Source organism: Psammomys obesus, unplaced genomic scaffold, assembly GCF_907164565.1.
Source record: "Psammomys obesus unplaced genomic scaffold, mPsaObe1.curated_primary_1811, whole genome shotgun sequence".
Classification (NCBI taxonomy): Eukaryota; Metazoa; Chordata; class Mammalia; order Rodentia; family Muridae; genus Psammomys; species Psammomys obesus.
In genome coordinates, this window is record NW_026596152.1 from 5,228,719 (window position 1) to 5,249,079 (window position 20,361).

General features: G+C 44.6%; 1 protein-coding gene across 2 annotated transcripts in view; it reads left to right on the top strand.

Moving 5' to 3' along the window:
• The window catches only part of Myocd (myocardin), a 41,042-nt gene that overhangs the window by 13,432 nt on the left and 7,249 nt on the right, over positions 1 to 20,361 (top strand). For both annotated transcript variants that reach the window (XM_055594330.1, XM_055594331.1), the window contains exons 3-7: positions 3,808 to 3,983; positions 6,934 to 7,059; positions 9,939 to 10,210; positions 10,965 to 11,118; positions 18,713 to 19,609. In XM_055594330.1, the coding sequence (XP_055450305.1) occupies positions 3,808 to 3,983; positions 6,934 to 7,059; positions 9,939 to 10,210; positions 10,965 to 11,118; positions 18,713 to 19,609 (1,625 nt within the window). The remainder of the gene's footprint in view (positions 1 to 3,807; positions 3,984 to 6,933; positions 7,060 to 9,938; positions 10,211 to 10,964; positions 11,119 to 18,712; positions 19,610 to 20,361) is intronic.

The window sequence follows — 20,361 nt, forward strand, 5'->3', positions numbered from 1 at the left end:
TTTGTAGGGGCTCAGTTCCAGGACCCCCCACAGATGACAAGTTCAGGATACTCCAGTCCCTCCTGTAAAATGAAATACTATTTGCACACAATCCACAATCCACATTCTCCCTCATCTGCCAACCACCTGTCTATTAACTTCCATGCTTAATTCCATACAAACACTAGGTTAAAACTTACTCTACTTAGCTGCGAGGGGAGTGATAGTAACAGCGAAGCCTGTAGATGTTCAGAATAAATGCAATTTTGTCAGTCCTAGCTAATGCCAAGATGGTGGGACCTAGAGACGACAAACTGATAGCACCTACCTCCTTAATCAAGATTCTCTACTTCTGGCCTTTCTTTTTTAAATCCCTCCAGCGTCACCACTGGCCAGTGGTTGGCACATCAGCTCACTGGGGACATCTTCAGTGTATAAAGGCTAGCTCCTCCATTGCTCCAGTGCATTTCCTGCCCTCTGCCCCATGCAGGCTGATGATTCTCCCCTAAGTAACAGAGGGCTCCACCCAAGGGCTTTCTGGCTAGCAGGAAGGATGGCTGATTTAGCCACCCTGTTCTGTACAAAGACTCTGAGAGTCCAAAGGCTGGGCGTTCAGTCACTAAACAGTTGCATAAAAGAGGGTTTTCAATATCCCCATCAGACGAACAGGTTCGAGGAAATGTGGTCCTGCTTGGGCTTGCTGTTGGAGAGCCCATGTGTCTGTTCTATTCTAGCTGGTGCCATTAGAGGAATCTTCTGCCTCCTCTCTCTCTCCCATGCACCCTTGCTCCTCCTTCTGCTTCTCCTTCTCCTCTTCATCCTCTCCTTCCACCTCTTCCTATACATATAATCAGGTCATTGTGGAATAAGAGGGAAAACATTATCCCTCTTCCTCCCTGGTTCTTCTAATGTGTCTATCCACATGTTAGAATGTAGGATAATTTCACAATTCAGTTCAATTCTCCCTAATTTTTGCACATTTGGGATGCCACATTCTCGCTGAGTTCAGGAGACATCTTTGTCACATGAAATGTCAGACCACGCAGAGAAGGCTCAATCCCTTTGTAGTGAAAGAAACAGAAAGAGACATGAGACAGTGAACATCTCAGGGTGTTCTGGGGTGTGGGGGGACAGAGAATATGGTGCTCCTGAGGGGCTGGTAAGTTCACATGCCAGAGTCTCTGAGATGGTGAACAGCTTTGGCTCAGGGCATGACCCAGGGAGATCTCAACGGCCAGCAGCGGACACTCACCCACCCTTGCCTGCCGACCTGATCTCCAGTGGCTCATGCAGATACTTTCACGGGAAACTTTTCATACATGCATAAACGGGATATTAACGTTCCAATGAAAGCAAAGTGCAGAAAGATGTTTTGAAATGGGTTGGGTCCACAGTGCGTTCATACATCCATGGAAGCAACTAGAAGCAGCTTCCTTAGGACAGATCGAGTGCTGAGTCCCCGAAGAAAGGAAAGTGCCGTCACATGTGGTATAGGGAAATCGCGCACAGAGGCTGTCTGCGGAGCTTAGATTATTCTGTATGAGAGTTAGTGCGTGAACTCACTCCAGACTCCTGAAGAAGGGAGATGTGTGTTTGGGAGACCACTCCTAAGGGACAGGAGGGAGACTCTGGATTTCAGGGAAGAAGTTGGCACATACCCAGTGGGTCTTTCTACCTGAGGAGAAACAGGTTTCTGATGCAAGTGTGAAAAAAAACTAACATTTACTTATTTGGGCATTTAGGTAAATAATTGACTTCTGTAATTTCTCTGCACTTTCCTAATCCTTCATATTTTTATTTTATTTTTATTTTTGAGATAAAGATTTAATTGCATTCTCTCTTCCCTTTCCTCCCTCCAAACCCTTCCAAATATCCCCTCCCTGCTGTCTTTCAAATTTGTAATCTCTTTTTTCACTGATTGTGCTCAAATATGTACATACATATAAAACCTTTTCCATCCTTGTTACTGTGTTGGTATGTTTCAAGGCTGAGTTGGGGTTATAGTTTAGTGGTAGAAGGTAGAATGATTACCTAGCATGCATAAGGCCCTAGGTTTAATCTCTACTTACGCACACACACAAGTACAAGGATTAATTTTAAGTGTTCCCATTAATACAATGGAACACTACACAACTGGTTTTTAAATGAGGATACTCTTTGCTCTCATATTTTAAAAAAAAATCTCTAAAAGAAAAATACTGCAGAATAGAGAAAACACAAGTTTCAGAAGTTGTGTGTGTGTGTGTGTGTGTGTGTGTGTGTGTGTGTGTGTGTGTGCATATTGGGAATTGAACCCATGGCTTTGTGTGTGCTAGGCAAGCACACTGTCACTGACCTACACCCCAGCCCCTGAGTAGTGTATTTTACCTATTCCAGTCAATTTAAAACCTCTCTTTTTTGCACGTATCTTTCTGTTGCCATAGAGTTAACTCTAGAAGAGAGTTAGCTGACATTTACTGTGAGGTAGAATATGTACATTGTGTACATTAGGTATTCTTATGCTCCATGAATTTTTATCACGATCTTTCACTCTGATGACTATAACAGCAATAATGACTTCTTCCCATGACCTGTGGAACAGATGTCCTGTCATCCAAGCTCCTCCGGGTTAGTGGGCTTCCCATCAGGCTACTCACTCAAGTTTCCACTTGCCGTGTCCTTGCCTGGCCTCTTTCCTGATTTGACACTTGGTTGTCCACACAAGAGTCAGTGACACATGCCAGCCATGGTGGTGATGACAAGCCCCAAACCACATTTGTTCCTCCCAGCTCCTCAAGGCCTTTGCCATCACCACAGTGAGAGCTCCTGTCTCTTATCTGGACGACCAAGAGTCAAAAGTCCTTGTGAGTGTGATTGCAGAACGGGGGCTGGCAAAGCACCTGATAATGCTGAAATTCCTTTGAAGGGACTGTGCTTAGAATGGGGTCAGGAGAGTCTTGTGGCTGTGGCACATTGTGTACTGTTGGGGACCATAAACTGGAGGAGAATGGTTGGTGTGAAATGTGAGGGACAGGTCAGGAGATTGTTATAGCCCCATCTGGTCGGATGACCTCTGTCCTCAACACAACTCTGCTGCCCTAGAAAGACCACCCAGGGGACAGAGGAAGAGTCTTGGGAGTGAGGAGGTTGCTGAAGGGTTTGCAAAGACACAAGATGTTAGACATACAATTAAAATCCACATACTGAGAGAAAAAGAGTCAGGCTGAAGTTTCTGAGATAGCTTTTTAATTAGCGATGCCTTGGTTGAGTGGCTCCTTGGACATGAACTCTGGTGACGCTAGCTAAATCTGACATCTAGGAATTTAAGCTTAGGAGCTGGCCTCACTTCTCCTTATTAGCAAAGTTTGCCAAACATTTTGTGCCATGCACCCTGTTTCATCTTTGAAGATGAAGCAACCGGCAAGCTGTCATTCTGATTCTCTCGCACGCTGGAAAGCCCGAAGGAGAGGGGCAGTCATTCTGCACCAGCTTCCAGAGGCCTCACAGCATGCTTACTCCTTTTGCTTTTCCTGACTTATTTTCAAAGGGACATAGGTTCCATAGAAAGCACTGAAAAATGACCCAGTCAGGAAATAAAGCTTAGCGCATGATGATAGTCTTTGCTACATCACCCGCTTTCCCCAGAAGGCTTCTTTTTATATATACAAGTTTTCTTGTAGAAAATCTAATCATTTAAAATAGATTTTAATACATTTTCGCTCTTCCCTGAGCTTGCAAGCCACTCGGAGAGCCAAGTGAGTGCTTTGGCATAGGAGCAATGCTTAGCTTCAGAAACTGCTCTCTGATGCCCCAAACCACGGATCCCATCTTGCTTTTTCTCTCGCTCAGGTACGGAGGTGAGTTTCTCCAAAGCAGCAGATGCGTTTGCCTTTGAAGAGGACAGCAGCAGCGATGGGCTTTCTCCGGATCACACTCGGAGCGAAGACGCCCAGGGCTCCACGGGATCGCCCCCAGATGTCAAATCCGCTGAGGCGCCTTCGGTTGGTCCTCTGGACACAATCCAGGTAAAACAGACTGCCCCTGCCTCCCAGTCTCGTGGGATCTCTCAGACTTCACATCAACACTGCCGTAGCTGGGTTGCTTACAGCCCTTAGCTCTGCCTGCTGGTGGGTGTGTCTTGAAACAAGGTCTCACTACTCAGGATTCCCCTAGCTCATGCTAAGTGATGGGGTTACAGTCTACGCCAGCACACCCCACTTCCCTGATGATGTACTTTCCTTCACAACCTGTTTGGTGCAGACACTTGTGGATCATAGAATCATTAAAATCCCTCACAGTGTTAGCTTTCATCTGCTTTTTTTTTTTTTTTTTTTTTTTTATGCGTAAGGTAAGTTAATTCATATCACACGACTGGCCAAGGATCCCCTGGCAAGAACTAATGTCAAACTCATCAGAGGGCCTCAGGGGGTGGAAAGGAGGAGGCGCTATCAGCAAAGCAGGAGACACTGGCTCCCTCTCCCCTCATCAGCTGTCTACCCTGTCAACCTGAAGCTAGCACACAGCTCCCACTGCAGCTCAGTCCTCACTCTTTCTGGACAAACCCACAAGTACTAGAAATTGAGGAACTCATAAAGAATAAAATATAAAGCACACTTGCGAACAATAACATCTCCTGTGCTGATGCTCACCTTGGACTCCAGACTCCACTGGGCACTTCATATCGCCTCACCTGAATTCACAGCCTCTTCCAGCTATGCATCACTGATGCCATCATAGGACCCCTAAGGGATGACAGTGGGGGTAGCGGGGAACACCCAGTGGGGAAGGAGACAGTGATCCGGACATGTGATGCTGAAGCACTTTTCATCCTGGGTTTGCAACACTCCTCTCTAGAAAGAGGTCTCTAAGCCCCTCCTTCCACTTTCAGATGGTCAGTCTTCCTGGTCATCAAGGGACTGTTCCACAGAGGGAAATGAAATATCTACTTTGGCTATCCTTTACCCAAACTGCTGGGAACCAGAAGTGTTTAGATTTAGAGTTTATCTGCATCCATTCATAATAATATGTCTTGGGGATAGAATCCAAGTCTAAACACAAAATTTATTTATGTCTTAGATATACATACATGCCCGCAGCCTAAATGTAATTTTATATAGTATTTTTTAATAACTTTTGAGCACGAAGCTAAGTTCTGTACCATGGCATTTTCTTCTCACGGCTTCTTGTCGGCCTCAAAATATTTCAAATTTTGAAGCATTTCAGATGCTGGAATGTTGGATTATGGATGTTAGCCTTGTATTTGAAATTATTTTTCTACGGAAATGTCCATCCAGACAGGGGGAAGTTGCAGTAATGTTTATTTAGGGTCCACTTTCCCAAAACTGTACTGGCCGCTGGTCACTGTCACTCCTAGCTCCACTCCATCACAGTGAACTTAAAGTTGCCAAGAAAACGTGAAGTGGGAAGGAAAGAGAGGCCTAAGAATCAGGGCTGAATGTGCGCTCCTTGTGCAAGTGTTCATCATCAAAGTATCTCCCTTCCCCTGCATGCCCTCGCTGAGCTCTGCAGTCAGACATCTTTGATAACATCAGACGGTCCATCAGACCACTTGCCCATATTCTTCTGACAGCACATTCTTTGGCTTCTGATTTAAGAATGGTTTTGAGGAAAAGACAAGTTCTTTTTGCTTAACCCCAGCAAGGGGAGAAGGAGCTCAGGCACTGAGCAATGCGGAGAAAATGCGGGAACTGCCTCGTGTCTCTTCTCTCAGCAACCGTGTTTGAAGGGAAAGAACACTGAGGATCTGAGAGAAAAGTAGCCCATAAGTTTGTGACAAATGCCAGGTTCAGGGGAGAACTGAAAAATTCCGTTCTGGCCTGCCAGGAGGGGGTAAGGATCCTCACCCCTTTGAGCTGACTCATAGCATAGGAGTGTAGGGAAGGAAGATGATTATTCTTTTCATGGAAACCCCAGCAGACAGAAGCATACCTCTTATAAAAATGTGTGCGACCCTTCACATCCAAACACATGGATCCGATACAAACACATGTACTCACGCATTAACTTGTTTCTAAATTCTGGCAATTCTTCCCCTTTCATACCTACATGCTACACATATACATTGTTATAAACACGCATATTTAACATGTATTCACAGGCACACATATACATCAGGTGTGTACTCATACTGCAAAGACGTTTATATGTTTATACTCTAACATATGCATATACACAAGTATGAACATGTATACGCACCTATAACCAACACAAACATACACATGTGTGTACGATACGAACATGCATATATGCACATGTAATCAGCACACATGTACACAGACATTCATGCATGTACGTATGCATGTGCCCAGGAATGTCCTCATGCTTACTACTGCACAAACGTATGTGTCACTGTGCATATTCACAAAGACATATACACATGCGTATACACACAGAGATGCATGCACATCTATGCACACATTATATGCCCAACAAAGAGGCATGTATGTTTATAAATATGCATGCATACGCTCACACATATTCCTACACACTGAGACACATATTCATAATTCTATCTATATACGCACATACAAACAAACACTTCTGCACAGTGAAACATATTCGTAGTTCTCTCTTCACACATACTTGCGCACCGATTTAGGCATTATTCATAAATACACACACAAGCCCACATTTTGCTTGTTATGTTTTTGTCAGAACTTCCACTCTTGTTCTGCCCTTTTCCTTTCTCTCTCAGTCTCATTATTATGTAGAGCTCTCCCTCAGGGTGAGCAAATGTCCCAGTTTGCCCAGCTCAATCCAGGAGTGCACCCATCTTCTGAAAATGGTACTGAGATTGCCCAGCTATCTCTCAGAGGCATCCTGGGGTGGGTGAAAGACTGTGACAGCCTCCTGCAGGGAGCACTGATGTCACCAGGACAGGAAGCTGGCGTGAAAGCAGGAGAGTGCTGCAGCACCTATTCTTCTGCCCTGGTAACACTACAATTTGGATTTCAGGATCTGGCTCCTGGCTCAGAAGGTGATAAGAACGATGCCGTCTCCCAGCCAAGCAAGCAGCCAGACTCTGGGAAGCAGGGGCTTGGCCCCCTCAGCACCCCTGTCCCTGTGCACACTGCTGTGAAGGTATGGACTGCTCTAGCCCACAGCCTTTGCCTGAGGCCAGGCTCACTGAAGCCATGCGAAGCAGAGCTTTTCAAGTCAGTTCTGTTGACATGAGAAGGCTTACATGGACCTACACACAAGTTTAGCCCACTAGAAATGTCACAAGGGGGACTATACCATCTGTGCATACACTTTCAGCACTGAGGAATCCTGTATGTATCACTTTGGGAACAGAGCTCATCCAGCGAGTGTCTGGATTGGATTTCATTTGCCAGGCAAGATAGTACATACCTGTAATCCTAGCCAGCACTCAGAAGGAAAAATAGTGGGTTCATGGTCAGCCTGAACTACACAACACAAAATAAAAAATGATTCCCAAGCTACCCTGAAGAAAGGCACGGCTGACTAACACACACAGGACTTAAAGGGGCCATAAAACACTCCCAGAGCAGTAGTATTTATGTGAAGGGAGCAGCACTGAAGCCTTGGGTATTGCAAGAGCCCTAACACACGTGGGAAATGAGCAGGGGAGGAGTTACAGTCACAGGCGATGGCCAGAGGTCGCTACTGCATTTTATACTTAATTTCCCCGGCATTGCATCCAGTCATTGCGGAGTACTGTCTCCTAATTAACCACTGGGTAGTCATTTGGCTTTTTTATAATACTCTGTACCAGCCCACTTCCCCCGGACCTGGTTGGGAGCACGTTTTTGTTTTTTTGTTTTTTTGTTTTTTTCAGCTCTAGTTCCACCTTTGGTATCTGCTGACAACACTTATGGGAATTTGTTAAGCTGTAAATTAAAGTAATAGCCAGTGACAAAGTAATAGCTTCATCATGCAAGTAGATGGCATTGTGCTCGTTAGATGGAGGAGGAAATAGTTTAAGGCTGTGTATAAAGAGGAATTATAGTGGTATTGCTAGTCCAGTATTTAAATTTTGCATAATTCAAATTAGTAAAATTGTCAACTTCCCCATACCATGAAGGTGTGCTAGGGGCCCAGAGTACTACGATGAAGATTTGTCTCCAGTAATTTGGTAAAGGTGTGTGTGTGTGTATGTGTGTACATGCACACAGATTTGAGTCCGTTCTGCATTAGGAAGTCCTGTGAGTTGCAAAGACAAAAGCAAACATGCAAATAGAGCCCAAGTATCCCTGTGCTCACAGAATGAATGAACCCATGCAGTTGTGTTAGGCCAATAATGTTTGTCACACACTGTCTTCTGGGATGTTCCTGGCACCTATACTAAGGCATCTACCTATACTAAGGGGAACTAAGGCATCTTCAGCACCCTTGAGTCAACAGCAAAACAACCCTACCCCAGTCAAAGCCAGCCTGAGGGGATGAGGTCTGAGCAGCAGCTAGGCCTGGGAAAACTGGTCACTGGACCCTGCAGAAACTGGACCAGCACAGAAGTCTGACTAATTAACCAGAAGGCCAGTCGATTAGTGAGTAGAGAGAAATCAAGCCACCAAGCCCACAGTATACTTCCATTTATTATCCAGCAGTCTCCAAGAGGAAGACTCAGAAAACACAAGTGCCTGCAGCTATAGGGTGCCTGAGTCCGAGTAAGCAACATTGTAGGTTCCCTGGCAGTCACGCTCAGATGTGATTCTTGCAATAAAGTCTGGAGGCTGGCCCTGGACACTGAGCCTGCCAGCTATTCAGGAGCTCCCTCTTCTGTACAATAGTGGTACTGCGCTTCCCTTCCAAATTGACACCAATGCTTTCAACCTTTCAACCTCCTTTAATAAAATCCAGTTTGGATTTTTTTTTTCTACTGGATAATAGACTTATTGTACCTTAGTATATGAGGGCCTTTTGATTTCCAGAGAAGGTTATGTATAGAATTGGCCTTCAAAAGGATGCTTTTTATTTTTATGATCTTTAAAAAATACTGTGTGTACATGGATGTATACCACAACACTTGCATACATGCAACATCATATGTATGGAGATCAGAAAACAGCCAGTAGAAGCCCAGCATTCTGGAGTTTGGGACTGAAACTCAAGGCTTGGCTTTGCCTCCTAAGTCAGGTCCTATCTGTCTATGCGCTTTATATTGAGCACTAACATGCAAATTAAATAATATTTTCTGGGAGCTGGAGTGATAGCTCAGTGGTTAACAGCACTGGCTGCTCTTCCAAAGGACCTGGGTTCAGTACCCAGCACCCATATGGCAGCTCACAACTGTCTGTAACTCCAGGGATCTGACATCTTCACAGTAATGCACATTAAATAAAAGTTAATAAACAAAAAATATTTTCTCCATCTTACATGTGGTGAAATTTAGACATAGTAAACTTACGTATAATATCCATGTTTCTTTTCATTCCCAAAGTTGTGCCCTGAACTTCCCACACTGTGCGCATACCAGAGTGTGTGATGTGTGACTCCTAGAAAGGGCGCAGCAGGCGAGTAGCCCTCCCCATCGTGAAAAATCAGTAATTCAGAGGGCACGGCTTCCTTCTGTGCATGGGTATTTTTGAAGGTGAGGGAAGGCCAGGATGCAGGTGTGTGTGGGTCTGAGAACCTCATTCTGGATCTGCAGCGACAAGGTTAACTTCATCCAACTTCGTGTCCTCAGCAAGTCAGCTTGCTGTGCGTTCAACTTGAGGCTTGCACACACTCTCAGGAGCGATCTCACATCACAGTGCTGAGCTACCTATAGGTTTTACAGAAGACATTGAAACGCGGGCTTCCATCGGACTCCATACCAGGGAAGCTCCAGGGGCCCCTTGTAAGGTGGAAGGTGCCCAGGCCCCGTGACGATGAGGGTTTAACAGCAGATCTGTTCATCTGATATCTGAACGCTGTGGGAAACTGTGTACCAGGCCAGATTTGAGGAAAACCTCCTAGCTATCACGAAAACACAGGCCATGTCTCCCTTCTGTTTGCAGTCCAAGTCTTTGGGGGACAGTAAGAACCGCCACAAAAAGCCCAAGGACCCCAAGCCGAAGGTGAAGAAGCTCAAATACCACCAGTACATCCCCCCAGATCAGAAGGCAGAGAAGTCGCCCCCGCCTATGGACTCCGCCTACGCCCGGCTGCTCCAGCAACAGCAGCTATTCCTACAGCTACAAATCCTCAGCCAGCAGCAGCAGCAGCAGCAGCAGCAACAGCAGCAGCAGCAGCGGTTCAACTACCCTGGGGTGCACCAAACACACCTCAAGTGAGTGCTTCGAGCTGGGGTGAGGTCTTCTGGGCAGAGGTAGAGGATGGCTTCTCTGTCTGAGGCTTGGGAGCAGTGTAGTCTGTATTACACTGCGTCCTTGTCTGGCATTTTTGGACCGTGACTCTCTTTAGAAACCATGCACACATTCTCAGAACCATAAGGGTAACAGGAAGCAAATAAATCAAGGTTCTTTAGAGGAAAGGAAAACTCTTAGCATTTCCAAACAAAACTGGGCAATGTCTGAGAGTGCAGAACTGACTTTGCTCGAGGTCACTGCTAAAAAGCTAAGCGACAGCTTTGGAGACCAGTCCCTGGGCCCAGGCTGTGTGTCTGTATTACAAGGTCCTGTTCATACCTAGGTGGTCAAAATCCTGTCCCATAAAGTTAAGCCAAGGATTGTTTCACCTGCTTTTGGCCGCCCTTGGGCCACAGTTTCAATCATATCCAAAGCAGAGTGTGACCAAGAAGTACAAGGCGGTCTCGGGCCCCTCCAGAATAGCGCCTCGCCTAGGTCCCGGGTAGAACTGCATGCTTCTCCTTACCCCAGTCTCCATCACCCCCTTTCTGTGTCCTCAGAATGAAGCTGGGAGGTTCTCTGCAAGTTGCTGTCTAGTTCAGGCTATTGTTTCTCCCATCTTCTTCTACTGATTTGTTGCCTGCCTGATCCTTGTAGGCAATTACTCTGTGATTTGTTCTAAACTTCCCCCACACTGGTCTGATTATATCTGTAAGTGCCTCTTTGTTTTTTCAGAGAACCAAATGAATCGATGGTCAGAAATCCGAATTCTTCCTCAACACCACTGAACAACACCCCCCTGTCCCCTGTCAAAACCAGTCTTTCTGGACAAACTGGTGTCTGTTCTCTCAAGCCAGGCCCCCTTCCACCAAACCTGGATGATCTCAAGGTATACGATTTGACGTGATTTTTTTCCTTTTCTTTTTCTTTTTTTTTTTTAAAACAAGCATCAGAATCTTTGCTATGTGATTTCTTGAGTAAAACAGTAAAAGAGGGAGACAGTGTGGGAGAAATCCAAGGGTGTTGCAGAATGCATGGTCAAACTCAAACCTTCAGGTCCTGCTTCAGCCTCCCCAGAATGTTTGAGCTTCTATTTGCTCTTTTTTAAGTTACTAAGAATCAGTCAGGATGACATAGAAGTGTGTAGCTTATAAAGTTTCCAGAATGTTCTAAAGCAATGGTCAATTTCATGATGAACCTTTGGCAATCTCTGGCAAAATAGAAAAATAGAAACAATGTAGTTAAGAACAATCCATGTAGCTAATGTGTCCATCTTGCTTCCTAATGTTTTTGAGTTTTAAAATAGCCTTTCTATTAGAAAATACTGATGGAAGTTGAGTGGTTTTAATTCATTTTATCCAATGAAGATGTTGTTAAATATGTATCTTGGTCCTCACTGAATAAGACACATTGTTAGTAAGCCACTAACAACAATATAATTTAAAACAAAATCCTGTTCTTTTGTGTTCCCAAATCTGGGAACTTATGTACTGAAGTGACAGTTTGTTGAATGGCACAGACCTGCCAGCAGCTTATCACAAATTACAGACCATGGGGATCTACATTCACTGAAATCACATTGGATTTCTAGTTGAAACTGGTATATTTCAAAGCAGTCCTTGAGACTGACATGCTCACCCTTCTGTCCAGTATCCACATCAGGACTGAGCAAGATGGATCCAGTTTCTGCAGTGTAGGAACACAACCACCACCACCCCCGCCCCATTACACTGTCAGGGATTTCTACCTTGTAATTTTTTTCTTCTTTAAAATCCTCCATCCTTCATGATCCTCATAGCCTTCATTGGGCCAATCCTGGCCATGTTCCCATTATCAGGCCTTATTATTACCCTCATTTCCACCCTTTACCCCCAGAGAGCAATTTGGTTTATCTTTTTTTGTGGCAGTAGTAGAACTACTCCAATCTGAAAAACATTCCATGGCTGCCAAGAGCCAGTAAGATACATCCTGATATCAAAGGCTCCCCTGTTTCTTCTACAGGTCACACTCGGCTTGTTTTTGTCTGGTGTCTCCACACCTAGGTGAAGGTGATAAATGTATAATAGCACTCTCCGTAGCCATGAGGTCAGCTCCTCCATTCCTCAAGTCATACATACACAGAGATAAGAGATGTCATCTTGCCTTGAAGACATTATGCTAAGTGAAATGAGCCAGGTGCAATGGGCCAGATGCCTGGTGGGTTGTCTTAAGTCACACCTCAACAGGTGTAGAGACAGAAAGTAGAAGAGAAGTTACCAGGACCATCTCAGAAGTACCATAGGGAGTCACTGCTTAACGTGGACATCGCTTCAAGCTGGGGTGATGAGAAAGCTCTGGGGAGAGAAGGCAGCATGGATGCGCTTGCTGAAGGCTAAACTTCGCAGGCAGTAATGCCAAGTGCTAAACTTCGCATTATGTTTATCTCGCCATAATGAAATTGTTGTTATTATTTATATTTGTTATTATTACTATGTGCAGCTAAATAATGAAAGCGTAAGGGTCCTGGATTATGTAGGGCTGGAGAAGCCCAGAGAAAACATAGTCTAGAAGTGGTGTTGGCATTAGCACAGGAGAGACCCCAAAGGTGGTTCCCCCTGTGTATTCAGGCTCAGAATTGTGCACTGCTGGCAATCATGTGGTCAAGAACATGGCCGTCATGGCGACAGTCGCTAGCATTTTTTCAACTAGCCACTCAGTGTGGATTCCTATTTTGTAAGATCAGTCTTATCAGCCCAGTTTTTTGTTTTTTTTTTTAACTTAAAAATAAAAAGCCAGAGTCTTAAAGAGATTCAATTACAGGCGGGTTAGTCAATTTGTAAGTGGTGAAATGGGGCTCCGGTTTAAGTGACCGATCGCAAAGGCTCTGCCATTACTGTGGAAGCTGAGACTAGAAAGAGTGAAGGGGGGGCGGCTTGATTCAACCCCTCACTCAGTGTGGGGGGAGGTATGCGCTGAGTCCTGGGAAAGTTACACCAAGGGCAGGATTGCTGGGTTGAAGGAGAAGGATGGGGTTGGAAATGCCGAGTAGCAACCCAGAAAGACCTAGCCCATTTCTATGAAAAGAAACACATTAATCTCATTCAACTCAGCTGTGTGCCCGCCATGGGGTCATAAGCTTTAGAATCCTTTGCTTAAGTGGGGAAAGTCGAACCTAGAAAAGTGAATGAGATCGAGAGAGAGAAAGGAAAAATGAGTGGGAAGGGAAGAAGCGGGGGGGGGGAGTACTGTAGGGCACTCACAGTGCGCTCGCATTTGCAGAGGGGGCAGAATGAGGGGCTCACAAAGGTGATCCTTCCTCCAGATAATTGGGAAGTAACTGAGTATGGGCGGAGTTTCTTTAGTAAAATGTTTCACCATGTAAAAGCAGAGTCTGAGAGGAGTTGGGGTTCTCCTTACAGAGGTGTCCCCTGGGCCTCCTTGGCCAGCAAGTCTAATTTAATTGGGCGATCTCCAGGACAATGACAGACCCTCTCTCAAAAGAAAAAGGAAAATAGAAAAGAAATAGCTCGAAGTTGACCTATGGCCTACACGCACATACACACACACACACACACACACACACACACACACACACAGAGTTATTAGAGGCTTTTCATAGCATATTGACTTTTTAAAAATCCTATTTCTAACTGAATTAAATGTGTGTGAGAGAGAGAGTAAGGGAAGGAACTAAGAATTCTGAAAACTGGGGAATATATTTGATGGAAATTAAGAGAATGCCCATTTTAAGATGATCTATATAGTGCTATTGTTTACGTGTTTAAGAGCGCTTTTCTTTTGGAGATAGTTACAAAGCTGTGCTGCCTCAAACCAATTGAAGAGATGTGAGAAGGAGGGAGGATTGGCACCAGCTGATAGCAACTGAAGTTGTTTGATGGGTGTATGAGAGCTTCAGGCTTTTCTATCTACCTTTGAGCGTGTTAGAATTGTTCCATAATAAATGATTTAAAGTTACCAATAATTAGAACACCAGTGAACGTGGGGAAGAGGTGTGTTTGTTCAAGCCTTCATCTCAAGAAAGCCCACACAGGCAAATAATCCAAGATGTTAAGGAAACTGAACTCAACAAGTATTCTTTTTATTTTAGACTGTGATCTGCATTATTTAATAATGTAGCCTAAATTATTCGGTGCAAGAACAGATTCTAAAAATAAGTGTAGACCTCATTAATTTTAAGTAACTCAAAATTAAAACAATAATGGGTTGCCATCTTGCACTTTTTCAAACCAGGAAATTTGAAAGGGGGAAAAAAACTGTCTAGCAGGACCAGGAAGAGAAGCAGCATGCTGGATGTCAGCAAAAGTGGCTGCGGTGCTTTCCTCAGAGTGGGTAGCTGATTGCAAAGTGACATTTTAAAGTTGAAACCCGATCGTGTGCACTGAAGTAAATGGCATTTTAATCGACAAGAGCCAGAGAAAACATGACGTTATGTTTCTTCCAGCCTGAAGTATATGTGACCACATTATGCTTGACAACAACTACTTTTAAATAATTATGCCGCCCATAAATTTGTCATGCTTTCCTTAACACGCCATGAACATTTCCCATAACTTTTAATATTCAGTAAAAGTTATATTTTTAATAACAGCAAATCACCCCATCACCTGGCTAGCAATCCACTCCTGGACATTTAACTTGCTGCCAAATGTTGTCAGAATAAGATTTTCATGCCCTCTGTACACACATCTGTTATTGACTCTGATTATTTCTCTCAGAAAATGACATACATATTAAATTGCTGATTTAAAATACATTAATATTCTTTTTGTCAGATGTGGTAGTACACACTTTTAGTCCCAACATTCAAGAGGCAGAGGCAGGCAGATCTAAGTGAGTTTAAGGCCAGCCTGGTCTATAAATCAAGTTCCAGGACAGCCAGGGCTACACACAGAGAACCCATGTCTTAAAAAAGCAAACAAATAAACCAAAACCAACACCAAACAAACAAACCAGAACAACATTCCTATCTTTTAAAGTTGTGGAAGGATATTACCAGATTCTTCTCTCCTAGACAGTGTACTGTAGAGCCACGTGCTGAAGCAGCTGCACATGGATGCGCCCTCATGTGTGTGTCCCTGTGTAGGTTAAGAAAGCACACAACTCACCAGCTCCCAGACATTGCATAAACAGGAAGGCAGTAAAGTTCGTCAGCTTGCTAAGATCTTCATTTCCCTGCCACTTTGCTCATATATAAAAAAGCTCCTACTCACTTCTGTCACTGGGTGAATCAAAATATGCCTTTTATTTTAATTGCCCTACTTCGTAAATCACTAATGATTATACACACATATTATGGGATTTTTAAAAAAACTATGTTTTGTTTTTGAAAAGGCTGGATCAGATGCGTTAGGTGTTTTTATATTAGGTCGTGGCCTTTTTCTTCTTATTAATTTTGTTTATTTATCGAATATCTAAGAGTGCTTTGCCCACAAGTATGTATGTGTAGCATGTGTGTGCCGTGTGCACACAGAGATCAGAAGAGGGTGTCAGATCCCCTGGGACTGGAGTTATAAATGGTTGTGAACCACTGGGTGGATGCTGGAAATCAAACCTGGGTCCCGTGCTCTCAACTGAGCCACTTCTCCAGCTCCCCTTTTGCTTTTATAATGATAAGCACACTTGATGTTTTTTTTTTTTCATTTTGATAACTTATTGTTTATGCTGCCATTGATTTCTTTCTAAGCATTGTTATTTTAATTTGCATTTTGTGGATACTTTTGTGATTTATCAAAGTTTAGATATTTGTTGTGGATATATTTTATGATTACTTCATTTGCTTTTATGCCCCAAATCTTTGTCCTACGGAAAAGCTCTCCCTACATATTCTTCTGTTTCACAGAACCATAGGTGTTTAGTAGGCTTTCTGCCTTATCATAAAAGTGAAGTGTCTAAATGGACTATTTAGGAAATGTAGTAAAGTACACCAGCTAACATTTTAGCATATAGTCACCATATATGCTAAATTTAGCATATAGTCACTATATGCTGAAATGTTATAAGCAACATAAGTTTAAATGTAAGCATGCACTATTTAATTTATTGAAAATAGTATCAACTCAAACTTTCTTTTTTTGTTAGTTTTTTTATTTTTATTAGTTACACTTTATTCACTTTGTATCCCCCGTGTAGCTCCCTCCTCCCCTCCCAGTCCCTCCCTCCCTCCCTCTTCTCCATGCATGTCCCTCCCCAAGTCCACTGATAGGGGAGGTCTTCCTTTCCTTCTTTCTGATTCTAGTCTATTAGGTCTCATCAGGAGTGGCTGCATTGTCTTCCTCTGTGGCCTGGTAAGGCTGCTCCCCCCTCAGAGGGAGGTGATCAAAGAGCAGGCCAATCAGTTCATGTCAGAGACAGTCCCTGTTCCCATTACTATGGGACCCACTTGGACACTGAACTGCCATGGGCTACATCTGTGCAGGGGTTCTAGGTTATCTCCATGAATGGTCCTTGGTTGAAGAATCAGTCTCAGAAAATACTCCTGTGCCCAGATTTTTTGATTCTGCTTTTCTCCTTGTGGAGCTCCTGTCCTCTCCAGGTCTTACTGTTTCCCACTTCTTTCCCTGCACTCTGCCCAAAGGTTTGCCATAAGTCTCAGTATCTGCTTTGATACCCTGCAGGGCAGAGTCTTTATGGAATATTAACCAACAATAAAAAACAAGGAAATCATGAAATTTGCAGGTAAATGGTGGGAACTGGAAAAGATCATCCTGAGTGAGCTATCCCAGAAGCAGAAAGACACACAGGGTATATATACTCACTCATAAGTGGATATTAGACATATAATATAGGATAAACCTCCTAAAATCTGTACACCTAAAGAAACTAATTAAGAAGGAGGACTCTGGCTAAGATGCTCAATCCCCATTCAGAAAGGCAAAGAGGCTGGACATCAGATGAAGGAGAAAACAGGGAACAACTCAAACTTTCTTTCCATTAATAATAAGCTATAAACAATTATTCATCATGCAGTGTCAACAAACTTTCATAGCTTTAATCATAGTGGATCTTTGGGACTCCATCATTTGCAGTAATTTTTATTTAATCAGTTCCCATCCCATATATTTCATAGTTTGCAACTTGTAAACATTATAAGAATGTGGCAATTAATTAGTTGCATGTATATCATTATAATAATAGACATATTGCACAACCATTTTTCAGGCACTATTCCAAGTGCTTTTATAAATTCGTGTATACCCTTGCAAAAATGTATAAGGCAGGGATTAACATCCCACTTCAGAAAGAAAGCACAGAGGATCAAAAAGCTAAGAACAGGAAGGGCCTGATTTTTTTCACCATGTACTTTTTTCAATATGCAATTGCTATTCACCTTGTCATGAAAATTAAAACAGATTCAACATAGAGCTTGGCATGGTGAGGTATGTCTGTAGTTCCAACCCTGAGGGGGTGGGGCCAGAGGATTGGGAGTCAAAGGCCAGCTAGACAGATGGAAGATAAAACCCAAACCCCGGAGGCTGAGGAGATGGAGGGTGACTCAAGAGTAGACAACTGGTCTACCAGATGCAAGGCCCTGGGTTCCATCTCTTGAACAGATACTCATTTGTGTTCAGGCACCATCACATATACACGTACAGAACCTTCCCCATTCTTTCCACCCCGAATTATGTTCACATGAAGTCTTGTTCTCAGAGTCTAACCCAACACCAGTGGCATAAATCTCTCCCTGGGGTTGTTACAAACGGGTGATCCTGGTCCCCATCCCAGACCTACTGAAGCCAAACTCCAGGATGGACCCCTATCTGTATTTCCTAGCAGGTACATGTTTAGGTTTGTTATGGTAGAAGAAGCTGGAATGCCTGATAATTATTGTGGATTATTGTTAGACTTGTGTGTCTAAACCTAGGAAGACACCAGCTTCCTACAGAAATGAAGAAGGCTTAGCCCAGGTTGGAGAGCTATGGTTAGGTGACTTTACTCTTGAGTTAAGAAAAGCATTCCCATGATCTTGGCCATAAAAAGACAAGGCACAGATGGCATTCACTACAGGGGCTATCTCTATGTGTGATTATTTTTTATTTACGGTGATGTGAAATGATGGACGTCCTATACATATCATACTTGAACTGATTTTCGACTCCTGAGTTAGTGATAGCTGTCTTTTCTGTCGGGCAGCAGGGGTGGCCTCTGGGTCCAGTATGGCCCTATAGTCATGGGAATGGCTGATGCTCTGTGCATCAGTAAGCTCAGCTGGCTTACTCCACAACTTAGGCGTATTCCCTGTGTTTTTAAAATTCACAATATTTTCACATTATAACGGACTTACTAGGAGATTAAGATTTGTTTTTTTTTTTAAGAGTTGGTAAAATTGGTTTAAATCTGAGGCAGAAGTGAAATTACAAAGAAATATTAAAAGAGAAGTGGATAGACATTGTAAAGTTCCCCGGGTGAATCACAAAGCTCCCCTGATAACAAATACAAATAGACTGTCGCCCGACACTTCACTAATGGAGCCCTGGTTCCCTTAGGTGTCAGAGTTAAGACAACAGCTCCGAATACGAGGCTTGCCGGTGTCAGGCACCAAGACGGCGCTGGTGGACCGGCTTCGACCCTTTCAGGATTGTGCTGGCAATCCTGTGCCGAACTTCGGGGACATAACGACTGTCACCTTTCCCGTCACGCCCAACACCCTGCCCAGTTATCAGTCCTCCCCATCAGGCTTCTACCACTTCGGCAGCACCAGCTCCAGCCCACCCATCTCCCCCGCCTCGTCTGACCTGTCGGCCGCAGGGTCACTGCCAGACACCTTCCCCGATGTGTCACCTGGCTTCGGCCTGCGTGCGTCCCCGGTGCCCGCCTGCACCGATGAGAGCCTGCTGAGCAGCCTGAACGGGGGCTCCGGGCCCTCGGAGCCTGACGGGCTAGACTCTGAGAAAGACAAGATGCTGGTGGAGAAGCAGAAGGTGATCAACCAGCTCACCTGGAAGCTGCGGCAGGAGCAGCGGCAGGTGGAGGAGCTGAGGATGCAGCTGCAGAAGCACAAGAGCGGCTGCGGAGACCAGCAGCCACTGCCCTTCCTGGGCGCCACCATCAAGCAGGAAGACGTCTCTAGCTGCCCCTTCGCAGCCCAGCAGGCATCCGGAAAGGGACAGGGCCACGGCTCCGACAGTCCCCCTCCGGCCTGTGAGACTGCTCAGCTGCTGCCTCACTGTGTGGAGCCCTCAGGTCCAACCCATGTACTCTCATCCACATTCCTCAGCCCCCAGTGCTCCCCTCAGCACTCGCCCCTGGGGACCCTGAAGAGCCCGCAGCACATCAGCCTGCCTCCATCACCCAACAACCCTTACTTCCTGGCCTCATCCTCTGGGGCTCAGAGAGAGAGCCATGGGGTCTCCTCACCTAGCAGCAGCCAAGGGTGCGCGCAGGTAAGCACGAATGGCCTCGCCGGGGTTGGATCTTTCAGAAGGCAGGAGGTGGACTGCCACCACTAAAGAACTGTGAAGGGTTTCCTAAAACCTAGGCAGCACCTCACTAACTCTACTTAACTGTCCTCAAGCCTTCACCGCCAGCCTTTGCATCACCGGTTGGCAAACTTGTTCTATAAAGGCTTGGGAGGCAAATGTCTGGAGATCGTAACTTCTGTGCCAAACTCCTTATCTTCACCCTTGTAGCTTTTGAGTGCTCATAGACAGCTTTGCAACAATGTATAACTTTCCAATATAATGTTATCTACGAAACCAGGCCCTATTTATGTGCTGCACTCTGCGGGGGGCGGGGAGGGGGGTTGAAGGGAATGTGAGGAGTGCTCTTTAGTCCTTGAGGAAGACAGGAGATAGATAGGTGCTGAGGAAATAAATGGTCCGTCTTGTAGAGAAAGTGGAGGGACTGGTTTGCATGAGAAGGCTGAAAGGTTACAGTCTGCACTAAAGGGTCAGGAATGTTGAAGAGAAACCTTGAGCGAGGTGCAGGAGGAAACACTGTTAAATATTTGGGATGGAGGCTCGGGAGAAGCATCAGGTGAAAGGGCCCTGGGGTTAGAACATAAGTGAAATGCAGAAGGATCAGAAAGAAAGCCAGAGAGCTGAAGACCTGTGAGACTGACAGTTCAAAAGAGTACACCCAACCTGGTAGCAAAGACTTTCCTTTGGTTCACAAAACTAATAGGTTATTAGGAAAG